General features: G+C 42.1%; 1 protein-coding gene across 2 annotated transcripts in view; it reads right to left on the bottom strand.

Moving 5' to 3' along the window:
• GRIP1 (glutamate receptor interacting protein 1) overlaps window positions 1–21,621 on the bottom strand; it is a 331,519-nt gene extending 309,898 nt beyond the window's left edge. For both annotated transcript variants that reach the window (XM_087764280.1, XM_087764278.1), the window contains exon 1: window positions 21,451–21,621. In XM_087764280.1, the coding sequence (XP_087620406.1) occupies window positions 21,451–21,505 (55 nt within the window). In that variant the 5' untranslated portion in view covers window positions 21,506–21,621. The remainder of the gene's footprint in view (window positions 1–21,450) is intronic.
• Between the last annotated feature and the right edge of the window lie 554 nt (window positions 21,622–22,175).

Raw genomic sequence — 22,175 nt, forward strand, 5'->3', positions numbered from 1 at the left:
TGCCTTTATGTACCTCTTGCTTTGCTGGATTTTAACTGGTGACCTGAAATTTCTCATGATAACCTGTTCAGACTTAAATGACAAATTCCTTTTTTTTTTTTTTAAATAGACATTCTGAGGGAAATTGAACACTTTATATGACATTAAATCTCTTTTCAGGCAACCTTTTATTTTGAAAATTTTAGATATTGCCTTTTCAGCTCAGGGTCCTGAAGCTCAGCAGAGAGGGCTCTGTACTAGAGATTAGGTAGACTTTCCAGAGAGCTCAGAAACCCTACACAGCAACAACTGACAGATCAGACAGACCTCTCACAGATCTTAATTTGCACACATCCATTAAAGCTCTAATGGAGTTTAAACACTAGTATTTTTGCAGAGTCCATTCATTTTGTCAATGCTTTCAGGAAGCTCGTCCATGGACCCACCATCCACAGGCAAATCTGTTGAGAAGCCCGCAATGGGCCACCCATTCCCATCACCCTGGAACTATAGGGACAAAGACAGAAAATGTCTTCTTCAGTGGTGGTTAACAGATGAGGAGCTGAAAGGGACATCGGGGAACCTGTTCCGTCCATGAGACGGATGATGCTGTAACAAAACTCAAACATGCAGATTGGAGCAAGGTGCCCAAGAGTGTTGCAGGAGCAGAAGCTCTGAAAACTGGGAACCAACAGGCAAACAAATTAGGTGAGAAAGAGAAAATTAAAAAAAAAACAAAAAAAACAAACTATAGAGCTACTTAGGAGCTAGAGTGAGAAAGCAGAAAGTGAAGAGCATGCACTTGTCACACAGAATGGGAGCCACTGGAAGAGGAGCCAGTAGAAAATGCAAACATCTGAAAGGAGAGGACAGAATGCTACAGGAGGCAGGATTCCAGAGTGAGTATCCACGTGCTGGTCCTCCTGCCACCCTGCACCACAGCCTTCGAGGTAACCCTTCATTTCCCCCCAAGAAATCCCTGCACCCCAGTTCCAAGCAAGACTGACCCTGTCCTATCCAGTCTCCATCTCTTTTTCCCAAAGCCTGAAACCAGCTACCTGCAGGGACTCCCTGCACTCTGCCAAAGCCTGAATGCAGCAGCAACTGACGCCAAGGGGAGCAGGGAACAAAACTTTTACCTAAGGCTGCTGTCTGATAAGCAGAGTGGAAGAGCGTCTCAGCAATGGCCACGATAATTAGCAGATAATTTTGATTTTAAGCTCTTGGTTCCATGGTTTGCCACCAATACAATGGGGACAATCAAAGTTTTCACAATGTTTTATGAGGCTAGGTAAGTAGTCAGATAACATAGGGATGAGGGCCATGGAATTCGTTAGAAAATGAGTAACTCAGAATTTGAAGACGACTACTTGAATAATGAGGCACTGGCCACATCCTGAACAATGAGAAGAAAAAAAAAAAAAAAGAGATGAACTAACTGCTCAGGAAGTAATCACTATTCATCTTTTCACTGAATACCTGGGGGGGGGGGGGGGCCTATATACAGTAATATATACCCCACACATATACAGTAATTAAGGCATGTTTGTAACACATGCACTCAGCGCAGCCTGACTGCCACCTTTTTCTAAGGCAGGTCTGACTTTACTCCCTTTGTAAAATTTTGCATGCACAATAAATACAACACAATGGTCTGAATTCACCCCTTGTTTCTAAATAGCAGCTAAATTAAAAAACAATTTAGAGAAGAAAACAACACCAAAATTGAAACAGGAAAGACATTTTCCCCCCAGAAACCTGTGATAGGGGCAAATTCTGCCTTTGTAATGGTGATAAAGGCAGAAAGTACAACTGATACAGCAGGACAGCAACTGTAGGACTTAACACAATCAGCTGTACCAGGAGCAGCAGAGTTTGCTTCCCCACTGAAGTCCCGTCCTCAAATCCCACACACTCCTCTCTGCCCCTTTCCCCACTAGTGACATTTTTCTGCCCTATCACACTCGAAGCTCATCTCCACATCCCTTTTAACACCCCACAGGGCAAGCTACTGCATGCTGTGGCCAGTTCAGAGCTACGTACATGCTGACTGCTAGCCCACACGTGCCAGGTGTCAGCCCATCAAATAAAACATGCTATTTTAATGACTACCTTAATGATGCATTAATTTGTGCCTCTCTGCTCTACTCAGCTTCCAATACGTATGAAATTTATCAGAACCTCTCTCCGAGATTTGCACCTCTCTCCCAAAGTATGGTTGAACATTAGGCTGAAGGTTTTAAAAATTTTACTCCCAGTTAAGCCAATACCATGATTTAACCCCCTGTAGTGATAGGAGTGCGCTGCCAGTGGACGCTGCTACTTGTTAGGACCAAGCCATAAAACCCAGTGCTCCTGTGGCACACCACCTTGACACGTCCAAGAGCACTGAAAATGCACCTCCAAGAGCACATACGTTTACAAAGCACTAATTTGTGAAACCCACTTGAATGATCCCCGTACTGTGGAGACCCATTCATTCTGGTACGTTGTGGCTGTGGTCTTCAGGCTCAGAGCCCTGAAAACCATGCAGAATCTAATGATGCCTGGAACATAGCTGATGCCACACGATTTCTCCTGAGAACTTCTACATATTTATTTATTTCCTAGAACAAATTTCCCCGTTCATGCAGTTGATATAAGAGTTTCTTTTGTGAGCAAAGCCTCTGCTCCATGTACTTTGGGGAAATGAATATGAAACGGATTTTTCTTCCTCAAACCTGTAATGTTTCACACATTGCCGGTTTTATTCAGAAGCTCCCGTTCTACTTTAATTACATCCTCCCAAAGCAGAGTGGAGAGCGATGCCAGGTTCCTTCGTGGGTCCTAAGGGGAAATATTTACTAAGAGGGCTCTTTATCAGCTCCTGCTCATTTTGGATGTCAAGAATTTTAATTACATTTTTGCCCTTGATCAGAAAATGTTTTTTTTTTTTTGCATTAGATAACTCATTCTCCTCGAAAGGATAAAAGCAAGAATACCTGGATTTGTTCACGGCAGTTTTCCTTCTTAATACTGTCGAATTCTTCCTCTTCTTGGAAGAGGGGGCTGACTTCTATTCCTTACCATGTAGGAAAAAAAAGTACAGACAGTAGAATTTGTACCAGTTGACCTCATTCTCTATGATATCCCTTCAATACAGTGAAAATCAGCTTCTAGCCACTCTGCAGGGACTACCTTCTCCTGCAACTCTTTCGTTATTAGTACTACCTATTATTACAGTTGCTACTTACTCACAACATAGAACTTCTGCAGGTATCTGTTACTTTGCCAGATCTTAACTGGACTGAAACCTGTGCTAATTATTTGCCTCTGGGTGATTGTTGCTCCTACTGTTCTTGTTTCAACCAAATGGGTCAGACAATTGGAAGGATTTTATCATACTTGAAATACAAGTGAATATACCTGAAGTCATATTTTCCAAAACACCCAATGCCTTTTCTTTAAAATGTCCTCCCATTTACATGCTTTAGGGTAAGGACTTCACATGTGCATCACAAACATGTCATGGAAAATTACCCAAATTTAACTACAGTACAAAACAAATCACAAAACAAGGTATTTGGACGTGCTCATTAGAAAGAATTTAGCACATTAATTTCTCAGCTTTCTAATGCATGTCCCTAAGAAAGTACTAGCCCTGATCTCATTAAGCATGCCATATTTCAAGGCTACAAGGTCAAAACTGGACTTTTCCTGTAAGGATTACTGCCAAAAGCTTTACACTCAGATACGGAAGGTAGGTGTTAGAACACACACAACACTGTGATCATTGTGACCACCAACAGCAGCTTGACAACATACACGAAGAATACAGGAGAACAATTGTCAGACCAGGGTAAGGAAAAAATTATTAGCCGGGCATGGATTGAAATGAACCATAAGGCTACACAGGAAACTTGAAAGCCTTGGGATTATGGGACTAGGGGGTCTAAAACTATTCTACGAGCAGACAGGGTGTTAGGCATGGAAAGAAGTCTATAACTCATTGCAGAAGGAGATCTGGACTGCAAGCCAGAGACAGTGACTTCCTCGAGCAAGAAAGCTCGAGGTTTAACTATTGTATTGGCATCATGGGAAGCTGAGAACAAGGATGCCTAATATTTGGGTGAAACAACAGAACTTTGATAAATTCAGAACTGGACAGCAATAAACATTTTAATGAGGCTTGGACAGCAGCTGGGAGCCAGCTGCTGAGTATGCCTGCCCACCTACTCCGACACAATCCTGCTGAGCGTGTGGGAGCGTGTGCGCGCCTAGGGCATTTTATAACTGTTTCAAAGACCATTCCATAGCGATTTATAGACCAGCAATGATTCATGAACCACAGGCTGAGTAACACCAGCCAAAATGACCTTTTCAGTCCCTTTTTGGCATTTTCCCTCTTGATTCTATATAGATGCAGCAGTTTGCCCATACACCCAGTTATTGTTGTACTGATGGGGAAAGAAGTCATAAATTATGCCCAGATAACAATAAGCGTACATCTTATTTAGCCTTCACCATCATTACAGTACAACTTATTTATAATGCATGTCTAAAGAGGTAACTCAATAATAAGGAAGAAGAAACAAGGATAAAAGGTGGCAGAAAACGGGAAAAAAAAAAAAAAAAAGAGAAAGGTAACAGGGACAGAGAAAGAAAAAAGGAGAACAGGTGAGATGGAAGAGGGGGAGAGGTTCAGAGAGCCTTTGCTATTAGGAAGCAGGAAGAAGAAAGCAGGGAAAAGCCCTGGGATGACAAATCACATGCACAGAATCTCAAGTGGAAAAAGCTTTCCAACATCTCAAGTAAATCAACAGTTGAAATTGTTTGGGAAGCTTTGTAGCTATTGCTGGAAATTCCTCCTGCTGCTGGGTGCAAACTACAACGATCAGTGCCCATTAAGTTGCTGAAACAGAAAGCTCACTGCCCAGTACTGCTAGGCATGTTCCTTCATGCTACAAACCAGGCCAGAGAGAAAGCCAGCCGCGGAGTAAAATCAAAATACATGCAAGCTACTATACTGATTTATTATTCATTTTCATAAATAATTACTCACAAAAATTTTTAAACTTTTAATGCCATGGCTGCCACAGTACTCTCACCCTGCTGCTCCAAAGCAATGCATGGACCAGGAACACCACCAGAGCAGCTCAGTTCTGTCCACTACCCAACACACACGTTCTTCGTAGCCGTTAACCTCCAGTTAAAGACAAGACAGAAAAGTGGCTTTGCAAAAAACATGCGCACTTTTGCTGCCACCACTCAACGCATGCGGATGGCTTACAGCGTGATGACCACATCAGTTTACAGTCTTCCTCTAGAAGTCACTCCAAGGCACACCAAATCATCTCACCCACCTCCAGTGGGACGATCACAGATAACACCAAGCGGACAACTGCAACTATTCCAATTTCTAGAACAGTAATTTTCTTTTATACTTGGTCTTCTTCCTATAAGTTACCTCGCTCATCATTAACGACGTATACTTCTCTGATACGATCAGATGGTACTTTTCTTCGTTACATTCTCTCTACAGTGCCACTGAATTTACACTTCTGTGTTCAAACAGTAAGTCCACATCTTGCCAGTGATATTAACCTTATTTATTATTGATGCTTACAGTTAGTTTTCCAACAAATTACTGATTTGTCAGAAATTAAATGTTTCAAGGAAAGAAACATAACTTCAACATAAAGTATTATAAAAAAGCTATATATGGATTATGTTTACCCGTTCTCAAGAAAACCAGTAATTATCAAGTAATAACATAAAGACTTCCTTCACACAATGCAAAAATTAGACCATGAATTTAATTTCCAAACAATACTACTTAGACAACTGATTACAGGATTAAATCAGGCCTTTGTAGAGATGACAAGCATACTCACTTTATAATAGTAGGCAATAAAATATAAACAGAACCTTCAAATGTAATACAAATTCTCAAACTTCAGGACAATAATAAATTTCTAACCAATATCCCCAAGAGGAAGGTTGCCCTGCATTTCACTGCTACAGAGTTCATTGCTTTGAAGCAGGAAATACCAGAGATGGTCACAGACAAAGTAGATGAGAAGGACCTCTGCCCCAACGAACATGGAAACAGTGTTCCTCTTTGAATGCTATTTTCTCACTCCTTTTCTTTCTGTTAAAACAAAAATCAAACAACAACAACAAAAAAAACCCAGATGCACTGCAATACCTGAAGATTGTTAAAGGAAACAAACAATGAAATGTTATGAAGCCATTAAAAAAAGACTAAATATGTGAAGACATCAACATTAATATAACAAACAGAAATACAAAATATTAGATAAACTAGGGGATAAGTCAGGGTTACTTACATTATTAGAAAAAATGCCTTATTTTAATATAACTAGAAATAATAAAATGTAAAAACATATTTTGATTATGCTTATTAAAACACTTCACCAAAAAAATTAACACATTTGCAGAATGACCTGAGACATAACGCAGTTTCAAACAATTTCTCTCCATGGCTTTTTGCTTATTCCTAAGTTTAAATATCCTAATTTGACTTTTAATGAATAAAAATTAGAAACACTTTTTCAAAACAAATCATTATTCCGAATCTCAAATTATGCTTACATAGTCTATACCGTATGTAAAGAAGCAGATGAAGGAACCACTAGACCTTTAAGTTGTTCTTTTCTCTAATCAAAGTGACATTTTGTTAGTGCTTCCTTGAATGGGCAAATATTAGCTCCTGTCTTTGAACACCATAGCACAATCCCTATTTACTGTATAACATTTTGCAAATTTTCACTTTTTTTTTTTTTCATTTTTTGTTTAATAAGACGTTCTTATGAAGAAACATTAATCAATCTGGAGTTCTCACCATTGCCAATTTAATAAGGCTTCCATGGCAATATATTCTACCTGTTTACCTATCTGTGTTTTTCACTGAGCCTGTACTTTGCCCTGAAGATCCAAATTCTCCCCGTAACTTCCCTAATTCATTGCAACCTTGGAATACCACAAAAAGGATCAATTATATCAAAAAGGATCAATTATATCAGTTTTAGAAAGAAGCAGAACATGATGCTGATAGCTGAACGCAGGACCTAATGTAAAAACTGTTTCATTCTCTTTACCAGATGATGTCCATAGCTTAAGGAAAGATGAAGTGTGGTCATGTGGAAAGTGAGTAGTACCTGTCCAGGTCAGACAGAAAACGAATGGCAAATGCTTTGCGTTACACAGTATTGGGGAAGCAGCCGAGGTATTTAAGTCCATCACCATCTAAAAGACAACCCTAGAAGCTCAGTAAAGCATGAATCTCAGTAAAATTTCAGCAGTAAAACCTAAAGGTGTCTGAGGCCAATCGCAGAAACTAATCTCCAGTGTAGTCCAAATTACTGGGACATCAGGAAGAAGGGTGAAGATTACCAGCTAAATCAGTCTCTTACAGATGAACTTAGAATCATAGAATCATTTAGGTTGGAAAAGACCCTTAAGATCATAGAGGCCAACCATAAACCTAACACTGCCAAGTCCAACTTGGTACTATTCTTCTGTACATGCTTGTGTACCTTGACGTTCACATCTTAGTACTAATCAAGTAGACTTTTTACAAGATTAAATGTAAATGCTTGGGTTTACATGCAAAGGAAAAAATTTTCTCCTCTCTTCTGTGCAACTGGACTCATAGATTATCAGTCCCCAAACTCTGCAATGGCAGATCATAAACTTACTCCTGGAAGATCAAATAAGCAAAAGTGCTTTTATTCTTGTCTACCTTTTATGCAGCACCTCAGTTCAAGGGGAAGGATGACATTTTTCTTATCAAAATAATGTCTCTCTCCCCCCGATTGGACATTTATGTTCAAAAGATGTTCCTTGAGGATTTTTTTTTTTTCAAGGAAACCTTCAATAAACACACTGAGATGCACCAGTAGAACAGGAAACTAGCATACACAAATAAATATTCCTATCTTTGAATGATTTATACACCAATGATCCTTACTATTACAATACTGATGTCTATTTAGAGACAAATGCATATGACTATTTTCTGTTAACAGAGAATTTTTTTTTAACTGACTGGAAAGTTATAGAGCACTAGAAGAGATTTATAGCAGTGTCATACTGCAGAACAATATTGGGTTTATTCAGCTTTTTTATTATTATTCAGCTTACTCCACGTATGGTAACAGAAATGGAGTTTCCGTTTGACATTGGCTTCCTGCTTCTAAGGATGAGCAAAAGGACTTGCAATCCTTCCTATGCATTTTATTCTTCTGGGGAAAAAGCTGCACTTACGTGAAAGTGCCTCTTTTTTCTTCTAATTGTATTTTCTAACCAACTATTAAAGAGAAATCTTGTACAATCCCTGCACACAGGAAAGGCTACAGACCACAGCGTTCCACTGACTGAAGAACAAGACATGAGAGAGTTCAAACTGCAAAGCGGATGTCTTCTGTGATCTTGCACCAACTACACCTCTGTCTCAATATTTTCATAAAATAATACCTACCGTGCTTTAAAGAAGAAAGGCTAAGGTTTACAAACCACTGCTGAAGATGAAACACGCTAATAAACTCAAAGTTCTCTCTTCTGCTGGACAAAGCAAAAAACATTAAGATTTGTCTGGGAGCGTTTTATGACTTTCTTTGGAAATTTTAATATTTCTATGCCTCCCAGACGGCAAAGCATTTTCAAAGCACAGACAATACATCAGAAGTTCACAAAAACAGAGAGACTGGAATACAAAATCAAAGCAGTAAGGATTATCCAGAAGTATCTGTATTTTAAACTGCCTGGGAATTAAGGTACAAAGCACAAAACCAGCATTGCTGCTGTTTTTTCCTTGAAACACCTTTCAACGACAATTCACGGTAACAGCCCCAGAGTGTTTAAATCCCTCTTCTCAACAGGTGATTCTCTTATTGCATCCAGCACAGTAGTCCAGCTTCCAAAAAAAAAAAAAAAAAAAAAAAACCCAAGCCAAAATTCTAGCTGCCGCAAATGACAACAGCACAGGTAACAGACTGACATACTACTTTCAACAAATTCAACAGAAAATTCTCACTGATTTCAACCAATGTGATAACTTCTGCTTCCAGGGCTATTATATTCAAATATGCAGTGGGAAAGAGCTTGTGTTTTTTTAGGATCCACACAAGAGAGAAATTTGGGAAAAAAACAACACTCAATGTCTTCACTCCGAAAAAGATTTTTCTCCTCCTGCTATGATACGTAACAGCCTTTCTGTGATAATGAATCAGGCAGCTCTGGAAACACAGTGGGATCTCAGACCTGTTCAGGTAAATGGTATGCGTCACTTTTGGTGATAAAACTGCTGACTCCGAGTATGCATTTTTTGCACATTACTTTCATTCACGATGCGACATTTTTCAGTGAGTGGAAATGAAAAGATGTTTTTTCACCAGAAAAAAAAAAAAAACAAACCACAATATACAGCATCTTGCAGTTATACACATTTAACTTCTCTTCCAACAAAAAAATATGAGGAATAAGCAAGGAAATACCACCAAAGAAAAATATATTTCACATGTTCTCTGGGAAAAAAGAAGGCTTTTAATAAAAACAGAGGGAGAAAATTTACGATATTTTAAACCCCTTTTACTGGCTTTCTCTTTGCCCCACAAAACAGATATTAGCACATATCACAAGAATAATTAAAGAAAATAAACAGTTTCTTTTTCAAATTATCCTTTCAGCCACTTAAGCATGTAAGTTATAAGCCTAAATTTCAGCACACTGACTTCAGGATTATTCATTCTCAAGTATCCATACACATAAGGCCACTGAAACCTTTGCTGCTTGACTTAGAGATCTTGTTAAGATTAGCATCAAATGAACTGGGACCACATGTGTTATCCATTCATACAGCTAGAGCCTAACAGTTTACTGAGTGTCATCATCTGATCCAGAAAAACATGTGTATATTTTTAAATACTTTGCTGGATTAGGGACTCCGTGCAGGACAGTTTGCTGGTTCAAGCCTTCCACATGCATATTCTGCTGATAATCAGATTTCTTTGACATATTATCAGTTCGTGACAAGTTTTTCTTTTAATCCTTAGTGTGCTATTGATTGAGGCAAAACGACTAATATTTGATTATCAACTGGAATCCACATGCAAATAACATAATTTATGTGTTTGAACTTGAACACCCAGATTCATGACAACAGGCTAAAAACTGTTCTGTTTAAAGAATACTGCCACAAACCACGACTTCAGAACCACCCCAGGAAAGGGCCTTCACTTGTGCTCCCTGTGTATTGTACTCTACCAGTACAGCGTGCCATAAAAGGTGTATTTTCAAATATCAGGAAAATGCTTACCTTTAGCCTTGAAACCCCTAAATGTGTGTAACTACAACCCTGAGTATCCTAATTATATAGGGATAATCTACAATTCAATATAAACTCCCCCAAAAGGTTACAATGTGTTCACACAACTGAATAAAATCCAGATTTTGTCAATTAGGACATTTAGAAGTTTCACATATACATACTGAATTTCCATTTTAATAATTGAAAGCAAAACCATACAAATTACAAAAAGACACTTTATGTAATTATTACAGGCAGTTAGCACTAAGGAAATAATAGGCAAGACTTGAAACAAGTCAATTAAAGGCTACTTTTCAATACTTTTCTTCAGAGTATCAGCCTAAACACCAAAGAGCTGTTCCATTTCAATGAACAGGCCCATCATGGTATTTTTTCTTTTTATGCTGACTTCATTCTTTGCAGTTAAAGAAAAGTTAAATATGCCTACTTACAAAAAAAGGGGTCAGAAAAAAATACCACCAACCCCGGTAAGATCAGAAAAAAGCAAGGAGTGATGGAAAAGGAAAGAAATATCAAAACTAGCCTGATATAAGCTGTGAAAGAAAAAAATATTAAAGACAAGTTTTTCAGATGACAGGGGATTCCATAACTCAACTACAAGGATGTTTTCTATATTTAAGCCACCTACCGGAGGACGGCATCATAAAATTCTCAGAGGTTGTGTTTTTTAAAATTACTTCAATCACTTTGCAAAAAAACCATATATATATAGGAATATGGCTTCAGGCACTACTTACCTACTACCCTGATCTTTAATGAAAGCAGAAAATAGAATATAGAGCCAGCAGCTGAACCTTCCTCTTTTTCTTTGGTTTGAAAAATTTATATTTAATGACAAGAGGGCAAGTCATCTGAAAATTAAGGCTCTTTTCATATTAAAGTGTTCTGAAAAGCAAGAATCAGTTCACACTAAATATTTAAACAAATAGCAGTGAACACATCTAAAGTGTGTCTAAGCAGAATGATGAACCAATACAACACATAGTATTCATGATTTTTTTTTTTTTTTAAAGAAACACATAAATATAGGTACCAGTGCGTGCCTGAATCTGTGGATATGTGAAAGCAACACCTTAGGCAGTTAGGAGATTTCAAAAACTTCAGGGTTAGTACATTCAAGACATATAAAGGAAATAAGAGAGACCTTAAGAAAAGCCTGAGTTAGCGCATCATTTTTGTCAGCAGTTGTAGTGACAGGAAAGCTTGGGAAATACTAAAGCCCTATAATATTCAAATCGAGACAACACGAAACTTAAGCTCCAAGATGTGTGTGTTCAGTAAGCAAATGCGAACACACAAAACCCACCAGTCATGTTGTAACACTTTGTGCTTGAGGTGTGAGAGGGGTGTTCGGGGGTTTTTTTGCTACTAATAATGTTCCTGAATTAAGTTATTGACTCACAAGAGCTACAAGTATAAAGCTACTGATTCATCCTTACACATTATCCCTTTCCTTCTTTCTCTCCCCTCTCCACACAGTTGCCCACACCCCAGCTGAAAGCATTTAATCAACTGCTTCACTTTTGACATGCAAATCCTGCAAGTTTATCTGGCTCCTGCACATTTTGCAAACAGTCCTAGTAAGATGTGAAGTTAAAAGCACTACAAATTATAATTTCAAAATACATTTCTGTAAGAGAGGAGACATTTCCTTGGTCCTGCCAAATCATGACCTACGTAGAACCTTTTACACCACAGTTTACTGAAAGCCTACATCCTATATTACTGTGTTTGGTTTGGAAAAGGTTAGTATTACAAAAAAAGGTCAAGTAATTTACAGGTATATTCCTCACAAAATTTGAAGTTTTATCAAATATATCAGGTATTTTGAAAAGGCTCAGGCTCAAATCTCTCCACATTCAAAAACATTGCGATATTTACAAAACCACCAGAAAATGTGAAAATACAAAAAAATAAAACTGGCAGATACAAACGAAGGAGGCAACGTATGTTCGGGCAATGGTTTTCTCTGACTTTTCAAAAGAGAACTTGGACTAAGAAACAGCCTCCACTAACAGCTACAAGGGCTCGGTAAATTTGCTGGCACAAGTGAATTAACCTCCAGAATGCAGCAGAGTTGCATCCATTTACCAGGCAGTGAATTTCACTCCCCAGAGTATTTTCTGTGTGACTACTGCTCTACTTTCTGCGCAGCTGTTGTGTAAATAATCCATTCCTAACACAAAAACAACCCAAATACTTCACTGAAAATGCCACTGAAATTAAATTTTTGTCAGAGTAGTAAAATGGTGTGTTTATTCCACAACAGCCTCATCCCAGACTCAGGTCCCAACCCTTTCATGAGGGGCGTGGGCACAAGCAAGGACAAAATTCTGCCAGTTACCAATACTTTAAACAGATTTTGAGAATGCAGAGTATCACAGGGAGCTTGGTGCTGCTCACGTGTTGGAACTATGGTGGCTTCGCTCAGATACCAAAAAAACTTCTCGGATGCTCACCTGTGAGCACCAGCTCATTGCTGATCTTTAGTGACCAAGAGCTGGCAACGATGGTGAAAGACAGAAGCAGCAGGGGAAGCTCCTCTTTCCAATCGCAGTACAAAGGACACAGCATCTGATCCACAGAAATGATAATCCAAATAGAAAAAGAGTAATATAATCCAAATAGTCCACAGGTGTGTTACTCCTATTTTAATAACAACTTTCAATAAGGCCTCCCATCAGCAAACATGATTGCGCTGAACCGCTGGCAGTCCCTACCCCAAGGACCCAATGCACCTTTTCTTCCTGCCTATGCCGAACACATTTATCCAACAGACATTTTTGAACACTGCTAAAGGATTTGGCACAATGTTAGCCATTACTATACCCCCCAAAAAAAGTACCAGTTATTTTTCTTCATTTGTTTGCCTGAAAAAATTGTTCTCAGGAATATTGTCCCGCTGTAGAAGAGGCTAAACTGACAAACAAGTGCTGGACTGTGGAACACCTGGTCTCCATTGCAGGCAACTGTAGAAAAGCTGGCATCACTTCTATCTTGCTAACTGATATCCATAGAAACAAAAAGCTCGAAACATGAAGAATCATCCCAGGGCTGGCTCACTTAAACACATGCTCCAGTCACCGATATGATATTCTTCATTTTGTTGGTTAAACATAAATGTGTTGGGTTTAATTCACACTTTACAGCGTGGGACAGAGAGATCACGTCTCACTGTGCACTCACCTACCGTGAAACTGCTTCAGGAAGAAAGTGCTGTGCTCCACAGTGTGGCTTACTAAACAAAAATAAGCATTTTATGTGGTCCCTGCCTTCTTAGGAAAGAGTTACTGGGAGGACACGTGCTGGCAGTACTTGACAACGTTCAAAATCCTGTCTGCTAACAAGGAAGCGTTGGTATTCAGTTACACAATATTCAATTAGCACACCACAAAATGGTGGCATTAAAAATTGAGTCTTGCCCCACTGGTAAAAAAAAAATTATGAGTAAGTTTCATTGACAGTTATTTTTAACTGTCATCATTATATTTCAATCTTTAACTATATTTCAGGGAATAAAGAAATTACATTATCTTGAGAAAAAAAAAAAAAAAAAGATTTAAACTTTAGTGAGGCAACTGTGGAACTCCCCAAACGTCTGTGGGATCCCAGTATGTAAAGAGAATGGTAAAGCTATTAAAATATTCTCCGCAGCTTTCCCTGCACAGTAGCAGAATCTTTTCGGTGGCGATTTTCACTGATAACAAGAAATTAAATAAGACACAAAAAAGATTGAGATTGCGTTAGTCACGCCTGTCTTTCTTGATTCCTGTGGTAATTTCCAAAGAAAGAAGACAACAAAATTCCATGTGAAATATGTATCGGTATCAAAGTTGTCAGCCCCTGCTTACCTGCTTTTTCCCTCGTGTGTTCTCTTTAAAATATTTCAGTAGTAAGCAAAGAACATTGCTTCTAACTTGTGATGTAGAATCAGTGGAAAGCAGAATTAGCACTGATAATGACTTTAAAAAAAAAGAAGAAAAAACACTTTAGATCATCAGCATCATTCAGAAGCGTAAAACCTGGCTACCCCGTACCACAGGACACACCAGAACGGTTTGTGTTGCCCAGTCACCCAGCACAGCCTGTGCCAGCAGGATGACAAAGGAAAGGAAAATCAGTAGTGTGATACAGCAATCAAGATTACGTGTATCCAACATAAATGTTACTATTTTAACCCTGCATTTTACAGGGTGTCACGCTTACCTTGCCAGACTGAAAGGCTGAGCAGGTGATCACCCTGTCCCCACCCACAAGGGATGCTGACACATCTCGTCAGTCTGTTTTTGCATAAGTCAGGAGGGATGGTACTCTGACATTTCAACATGCATAAACTCAAATGGCTTAGAAAAAACATTCAAACAACACAGAGTTTCACAGCCACAATCGTAAGACCCTTACAGACAGTTACTGATTCAGCGCATCCTTTTCCATAAGCACCAGCACGATTAAACAGGGATCAGACACGAGCAATGTGAAGAAGGCGTACCATCAACCCTCGCCTACTGCAGCTCCTTTAGCCGGGCAGCTCCAGTCGTGACAGCTTTTCATGCAGAACTTTGAGCAGTGGCAGCTCAGGTGATTTCGAATCACACACACAAAAACCAACCCATAGTAGGGATATAGCTATGTGTTGGCATTCAAGAAAAGTTGTCTACATCTACATTACCAAGGGATGTCACACTGAAGCTTAGGTATTTTAGGTTATGCCCCTCTCTAGAATTTCAGTGCACAGGAAACTCTGATCAATAACTTTTGTTTAGAGCTTATACCGTTCACGGCTCCCAGATACCCCCAAAAGCAACCATGCCCATCAGTGGCAAATACTGTTACAGCTTCCACTTCTACATATTGGTGTTCTTTGAGGGAAGCTACAGTGTTTGCTGCCATATCAATAAGTCATAACTCACTGCTGGCAAACCTAACTCTCCACTTTTAACGAACATTAGCAAAAATTGTTTTGCCTCTGCAAAAAAATTGTTTATTTGCACCCAGTATCTCACATTTTCTTTCTATATGGAAAAACAGCTTTGGTTACGACCCAGACACACTAGACAATCATCTCCCAGCAATCAGCGAAGACCATACCTTCATGAAGGTTCTGCAACATTTATCAAATTATTTTAATACTGCAAGTCATAAAATGTTGTTAACTTGGCTGTGCAGATCACAAGAGACATAGATGCTTTTTGCTTATTCTCAGTTCCTTTCATGCTAAAAGGGCACTAGGGAGCAATTGTTGCCTCCTTTCCATCCCTGTGTCAGAACCCTCCCAGTCCCAGCTGGTTTTAAGAGAAAGAATGAAAAAAGTGACACAGCGCCTGTGTCTTTTCCGTGCTGATGAAAACCAGCTCTAGAGTGTCATCTTATCCCACCTGGCAAATGGTCTTCACCAGTTTAGCAAATGAAGAAAGACCAACTGTCCAAGACGCAGTTCAGTCAGACTGAGGTGAAAAGAAGCAGAAGCCCTAGCAAGGACAAAATACACACCATTTGTAATTAGTGTTTTGTTATTAATGTATCTTTTATTATAAGTGTTTTCCAATTTGAGATTTAGTTCTATTTTCAGATGCCACTGGAGGACTGGAAGGCAGCTATAATTAAGCCAGCTTCTTATATTATGTCAGAGGCTAAGACGTGGTGATGTTTCCTTCCATTTTTGACCTTACTACTGTTATTCATGACTTCTTCACTTTAAAAAGCAACTACAGCATGCTTTGCGCAGGATAACTGAGCACATGTCCAGATTGTTCACTAACTAGGTATCTGCCTGGACTCTACACTAAGTCTAGGCAATGCCTTCACTGGGGTAGAGACCATCTTCCAAGCACCTCTCCCCCGGAGCTGGAATCCAAACGTTCAACCCCAGCACCCAGTCCTGACTCTTAGGGCTGCCACTGTAAGCACAGCCTCTCTTCACAAAAGGTTTTCTGCCACCCAATTTATACTTCATCTTTTCAGGAGGAAAGAGATAAAGACAGACAGAAAGCCTTTGCAGAAGGTTTCCAAACCCAAACTTTCCTGACATCCCAAAGTTTACAAATCAGTCAGTTAAATGCAAGCACTAGGTCTCCAGCTCTTTCTTACTTCAGTTTCTGAGGATTCACTTAAGCTCAAGAAAGAAGAGATTCCTCTTGCCTTATTAGACCAGAGCTTAAAGACAATGAACAGTTATTCCTCAGCCTTTTGTGTTGAAAATACAAGCTAGTATTTTAACGTGCACCTGGAAAGAGTATGAAGCATATCCTCTGTTAAAGTGGCCTCGTTTGATCAGATGTAAATTGCTAAGCCACAAGAGCACAATGAAGTTCAATAACAGGCCCATCTCTCTCCCTTATCTGGGAAACTGATTCTCTTCCAGCTTGAGATGAGCAGACAAGCTCACGCAGCCGTAACCTCAGGGACAGATGCTGTTGTCAGAACACCTTCCATGAGAACATGCTAGTTTTGTATTTGAGGCAGGATTCACAAAATAACTTGCATATTTTTTTATCCCCAAGTCCTGGGTTTTAAAACATTTCCTAATGTTTCCTTTAAAACGCTTCCTAAAGTTCACCTAATTTCCCTGACTGTCAAGAACTGTTAAGATGGATGGAAGAACACAAAATAAAAATACAGTCTTTCCTTCTTCCTCCATGTAACCTGGCTACCGTGTTGAGAATAGAGGCAGAACAACTGCGGAAGGCATAATACCTTCTTTTTTTTTTTTTTTTTTAAATGAAGACCAAAATATACTTAGATGCATTCTTAAAATTAATTACCATGTACATTAAGGGATCTCAAGCAGTCCCATAGCGAACATACAAGATACACAAACACTATTTTCTGTATTCCTGTCAAATTTGATCAGCTATAAAGTTGAAACAGGAGTTCCATAAAATGCCTTCATTTAACTTGATTGGAAGGGATATTGAACAAAATTAACTCCAGGAACATTTTTCTTCTCAAAGTATTTGCTCAGATGTCACCTCAAAAAGTGTTTTAGGCAGTTTATAACAAGATTTGATTTAGCATCTTAGGCAGAAAATTGGGGGGGGGGGGGAACGTGCCCTGAATTTTAATGACCCTGTCTTACACTGGTAAGTCTTCACATGTCATTTTTGAAACGACAGGGTTTACTGCATCAGGCATACACTACAGTTCTTTTACTCCACACAGAGCACAATCCCTGTCCTCCAAAGGAGAGGACTCCTTGCGATAATTGTGGCGGTGGAAGCCAGAAGCGGCACAGCCACTGCAGAGCACGGCTCGAATACAGAGCAGTCAGTAGAAACCCAGTAACTGCGCTGCAGTACACACAAAAAAGCAGCTATCCACTTCATATTTTAAATACAGTTTTAGTCTCTGAAAAACAGCACAATATGATTTTTTTAGTTGACGTAAGTATTCCACATAATTTCCGCAGTGAAGACATCTAAAAATACTTGTTGAAATACCACTGATTGCCACCCCTTGGAAGGGAATCTTCTCCACAGCAAAGCGCTCTCACAATTGCTAAACCCTACGTGAACGCGCGCGCTCTGATGCTTGGAACATTAACCCAGGTTATTCTCCTTCGCTCCAGGTATCGGTTATTGCCAAGGTGAGCCAACAGCGTTGACCACGTCTCTGCTACTTCATTTCAATAAGACCAGCCAATTTCCATTAGCAAAATTCTGGTTTTGTCAAGTTTTTGGACAACCTCCATTTCAGCACATGACTTGTAGGAACAACAAAGACAGGCTGAGCTAAGGACTTTTTGAGGTAGGCATTCAACATGGAAGGGGGGCTCTGAAGCAAGGAAGGGGCAAACAAGGATACTGATATACTAAAATAACCCTGCTCGGAGCAAACGCAGTGTCTCTGCACAAGGATACGACTGCAGCATCCCGACAGCTCCTCACATCACAACGAAGCTCCACAGATATTTTGAGTTGAGCCCTCGCACCAGAAACGCTGCTGCAGTAGCACCACCATCCAGTTCCTGACATGTGAGATGAACCAGGGGAGATACAAAAGCATTTGAAGTGCTCCCCAATGCAATGCCGCATTGCTTTGGACGGAGACAAAGAGTATCAGTACCCAGTGAACCTTTTACGCTGCCTCAGGGACGCGATGAGGTTTCCACGCAGCCTCTCTAACAAATCCACCCAATTCTCAAGCCTCACATCTCAGCGCCCACAACTTCTCTCCTTTCCACAGCTGAGGACGTAGGGGCCTGATCAGGTCTATACAGGTGCATGCATAGGATGCAGAGCTCCCGGGGGGGAGACTAAAAGGATGCCTGTGAGGTTTGAGAGCAAAAAGTGTGGGGACAGACGATCTCTACAAACCACCTGTGGAAACCACCTGTACAAACCACCATAGGGAAATCTTTGCCCTCCCAGTTTTCCCAGCACCTCCAGTGACCTCTTCTTTTCCAACTCAAACCTGCTGTTACAACTAGACTTGAAATTAAAGCTGCACAGTAACTGTTCATTATGACGGAGAAGGGGTGTGCAGACTGTGGATACAACAAAGTTGAGACTGAAGGGGAAAGCCAGCGGGAGACACATGGATGAACCGGGATTATTTTGCTACTCACTTGTTCTGAGTTTTTTTTGGTTTGTGGTTTGGATTTTTTGTTTGGTTTGGTTTTTGTGGGTTTCTTTCTTTCTTTGTTTGTTTTTTGGTTTTGGGGTGGTTTTGTTTTTTTCAGGGGTTTTTTTATAGTCTGCTTTGGGAGACCACCAAGAAACTTCAGCACCGAATTAACTGAGTGGTTTTGTGGTGTTATACAGCAAAATCTCTGTTAGTTGGTCCTGCTGGTGTTCATGGGGTTGAATAAAGACTAGCTCCTCTCCCTAGAAGAAAACACTAGTTTAAGCCATCAGATTACAGGTACATAAAATCAAAGAAAATACACACGCATTAAATGTTTCTTATTCTTATATTCTATATAAGTATTACTATCCAATATACATAAGCATTTAGGATGGATGGATAAATGGATATTTTATATCCTATATCTGAGTATGCTTGTATATGTGACATAAACACAATTTATGTTACTAAATATTTCACATCCAATATTACTCCATGTCTAAATCATAGAAAATTACCGGCTACAATGTTAGTTTAAAATAACAGCATTCACATTCACCAAAGCCTTCTGATAGCACAATGTACATAAAATGTTCTGCGGAGTAACTGAATGGAAATATTTTCTAGAAACAGCAGAGGGGGATGTTAGCTCAACTGGCTTTGAACCAGAATTTAACTGTATCTGTAATTGCCTTCTAACTCAGTGCCATACTAAACTCCTACATTAGCTAAAGATGCACCTTCATTTCATTACTGCACTGGCCATTTTTCTGGCTAGTTTGAAAGCTTTATTTCATTTATTCTTCATACTCAAGGACTATTAAATTCAACACTGATTAACTATTTTGACCATTTAATATTTTTTCGACTTTAAAGCCGAAAAGTTCCAGTAACTGGAATCCTACTAAATTACCAGCTAGACTTGAGCAACATACAGTGCAACATACTTTAGAAGGTAATCATTTACTTTAGGCACAGAAGAGCTTTTTTATTTACACAGTGGAAATACAATAAAGGAAAGCATCAGCGATGAGACTATTAACATATAAATCTATCCAGCTTCATAATGAAGATGAAAGAGATTAAATAGAAATTAAGAATAAACAAGAACTGTTAACAAATCAGTATTCTAACTGGCATTAAACCCATCAGAGCAAAACCATTACCATGGTTTATTGCGCATAAAGACAAGTCCGCATGCTACGGCTCATGACACAACCTTTATGCAGAATGAAATGAGAAAACCTTTCCAGTTTCTGACATAGCCAGATTAGACCCTTTCTAAAGTTTCCTCGTCTGTAAAAGCATCTGATGTATTTTGACAACTGTCGTCCACCCTATTTCTGCAATTCCTCAGCTACACAGATTCCAGACATAAAGAAATACGACCACAGATTTTAGTAATGACGGTATTTACCAAGAGGAAAGACTGAAAATCTAGCTTGTCACAGCTGAAATACCTGCTCCCTTTTCAGCCACTATTTTTATGATGTCATATGTTTGCGATGAACTCCCCATTAGGGATGGGATTTACAAGTCAGAAGCAGGGCAGCAGCTCTCCAACAGACCTCCAATGCAAGGGTACAATACTTCTTCCACACAGCAAACAAAACCTCCTCCTTTTTAATGCTCGGTAGATTTTTGACCCTAGCAGTACAGATACGTCTCCAACACGGCGACAAGCAAAACCAAACGTCCTACTTCAGGACTCCACACGCTACCACAGAATTAACGACCTGTAAATCAAAGATACAAGGCGACGGGCGTACCTGAAAGTTCCCAAGTGCACACGGTGTACTAGCCTTTCCTCCTTTGACTCACAGACTGAGGACAGAGCAGTGACATGCCAGCCTCCCAGGACCGAAGCCCTCTTTGAGGAAAGGGCAAAGTTACATTTTTATTAGAATAAATAGACTGTTTATTTTGAAAAGCGACGAGGAACTACCCGCCTTCCGCCAGGACCGACCCCTGCGCCGGGATTCAGGGGCCCCAGGCCACAGCTCGGCCGGTGCGGGACCTGCTGGGCGCCAAGGCGCGATCGCTCCGTGCCGGCGCCCCCCGGGGCGGGACGGGACGGGACGGGTCCAGCCGCGACCCCACCGCCGCGAGTGGCGGCCCGGGGACAGAGCCCCACGCAGGGAAGTTTCGCGAAGTCACTTCGGAGCCGCCCCCCCGCGCGCGCACACACACACACACACACACACACACACACACACCCCTCACGCCCCCCGGCTTCAGGAGCCCGGCCCGGGGGAGCGCGGTCGGCGGCACCGCGGAGAAAAGTTAGTTGCCGCCGGCGCTGAGGCGGCGCGGCGCGGCCCGGCGCGTCCCCCCCGAGCCCGGCCCGGCCCCTGGGTGCCGGCCGCCCGCCGCCGCCGCCCCGCACGCCCCCCGCTCCTGCCGCGGCGGCAGAGCAAGATGGAAGGCGCGGGGCCGCCCGCCTGCCCGTCCCCCCGCGGGGCGGCTGCCGCCGTGCCCCGGCGATGGCTGGGGCGAGGGGGGGGAACGGGCGAGGCGGCAGCCCCCCGCCCTCCCTCCTTCCCTCGCGGTGGCTGCCGCCCCCGGTGCTGGGCGCTCACCTCGCTCCGGCTCGGCTTGCAGGCAGATGGGGATGTTCTTCTTCCAGCCCGGCATGGCTCCGCGCTCCCCGCTCAGCGCTGCGGCGGCGGGGGCCGGCTCATGGCAGGGCGAGGCGCCGGCGGCGACCCGCGCTCGGGGGGAAGTCGGCGGCTCCGGCGGGCAGCGGCGGAGGGGCGGCGGCCGCGCGCTGGGCGGGGGGGAGGGCGGGGGAGGGGAGGCGGCGGAGCTCCGCCAGCTCGGGGGACGGGAGGGAGGGGGGAGGGAGGGGAGGGCGCGGGGCGGGCTCGCCCCGGTTCAGCCGGGGACGGGAGGGGGGTAAGGCGGGGGGTGCGGGAGGGGAAGGCGCGGAGCGGACCGCGGCCCTCCCCGCTGCCGGCAGGTGGGACCGCCCGAGCCGCCGGCTGCACAATGGAGGGCCCGGGGGCGGCCCCGGCCCGGCCCCGCTCAGGCACGGCGGGGCGGGACGGGGCGGGACGGGGCTGCCGCCGCTCGGCCGCCAGGTGCGGGCCGGGGCGCGGGCGCGGTGCCGCCGCAGCGGGCGCAGGCCGCGGGGAGCCGCTGGGTGCCCGCGCCGCGGGGGGTGCGGCTGCGACACGCGTGTCAGCGGCTGCGGGGACGGCGGCGGGGCGCGAAGGGCCCGCCCCGGGGGTCGCCGTCTCCTCACCGGTGGAAGGATCCGAGCTTTGGCCCCTCCGGGCGCCGCGGCCCCGGCTTTACGGCTGCG

This window comes from Nipponia nippon, unplaced genomic scaffold (assembly GCF_047370975.1).
Source record: "Nipponia nippon isolate SJK-2023a ecotype South Korea unplaced genomic scaffold, ASM4737097v1 scaffold_3, whole genome shotgun sequence".
Taxonomy (NCBI): domain Eukaryota; kingdom Metazoa; phylum Chordata; class Aves; order Pelecaniformes; family Threskiornithidae; genus Nipponia; species Nipponia nippon.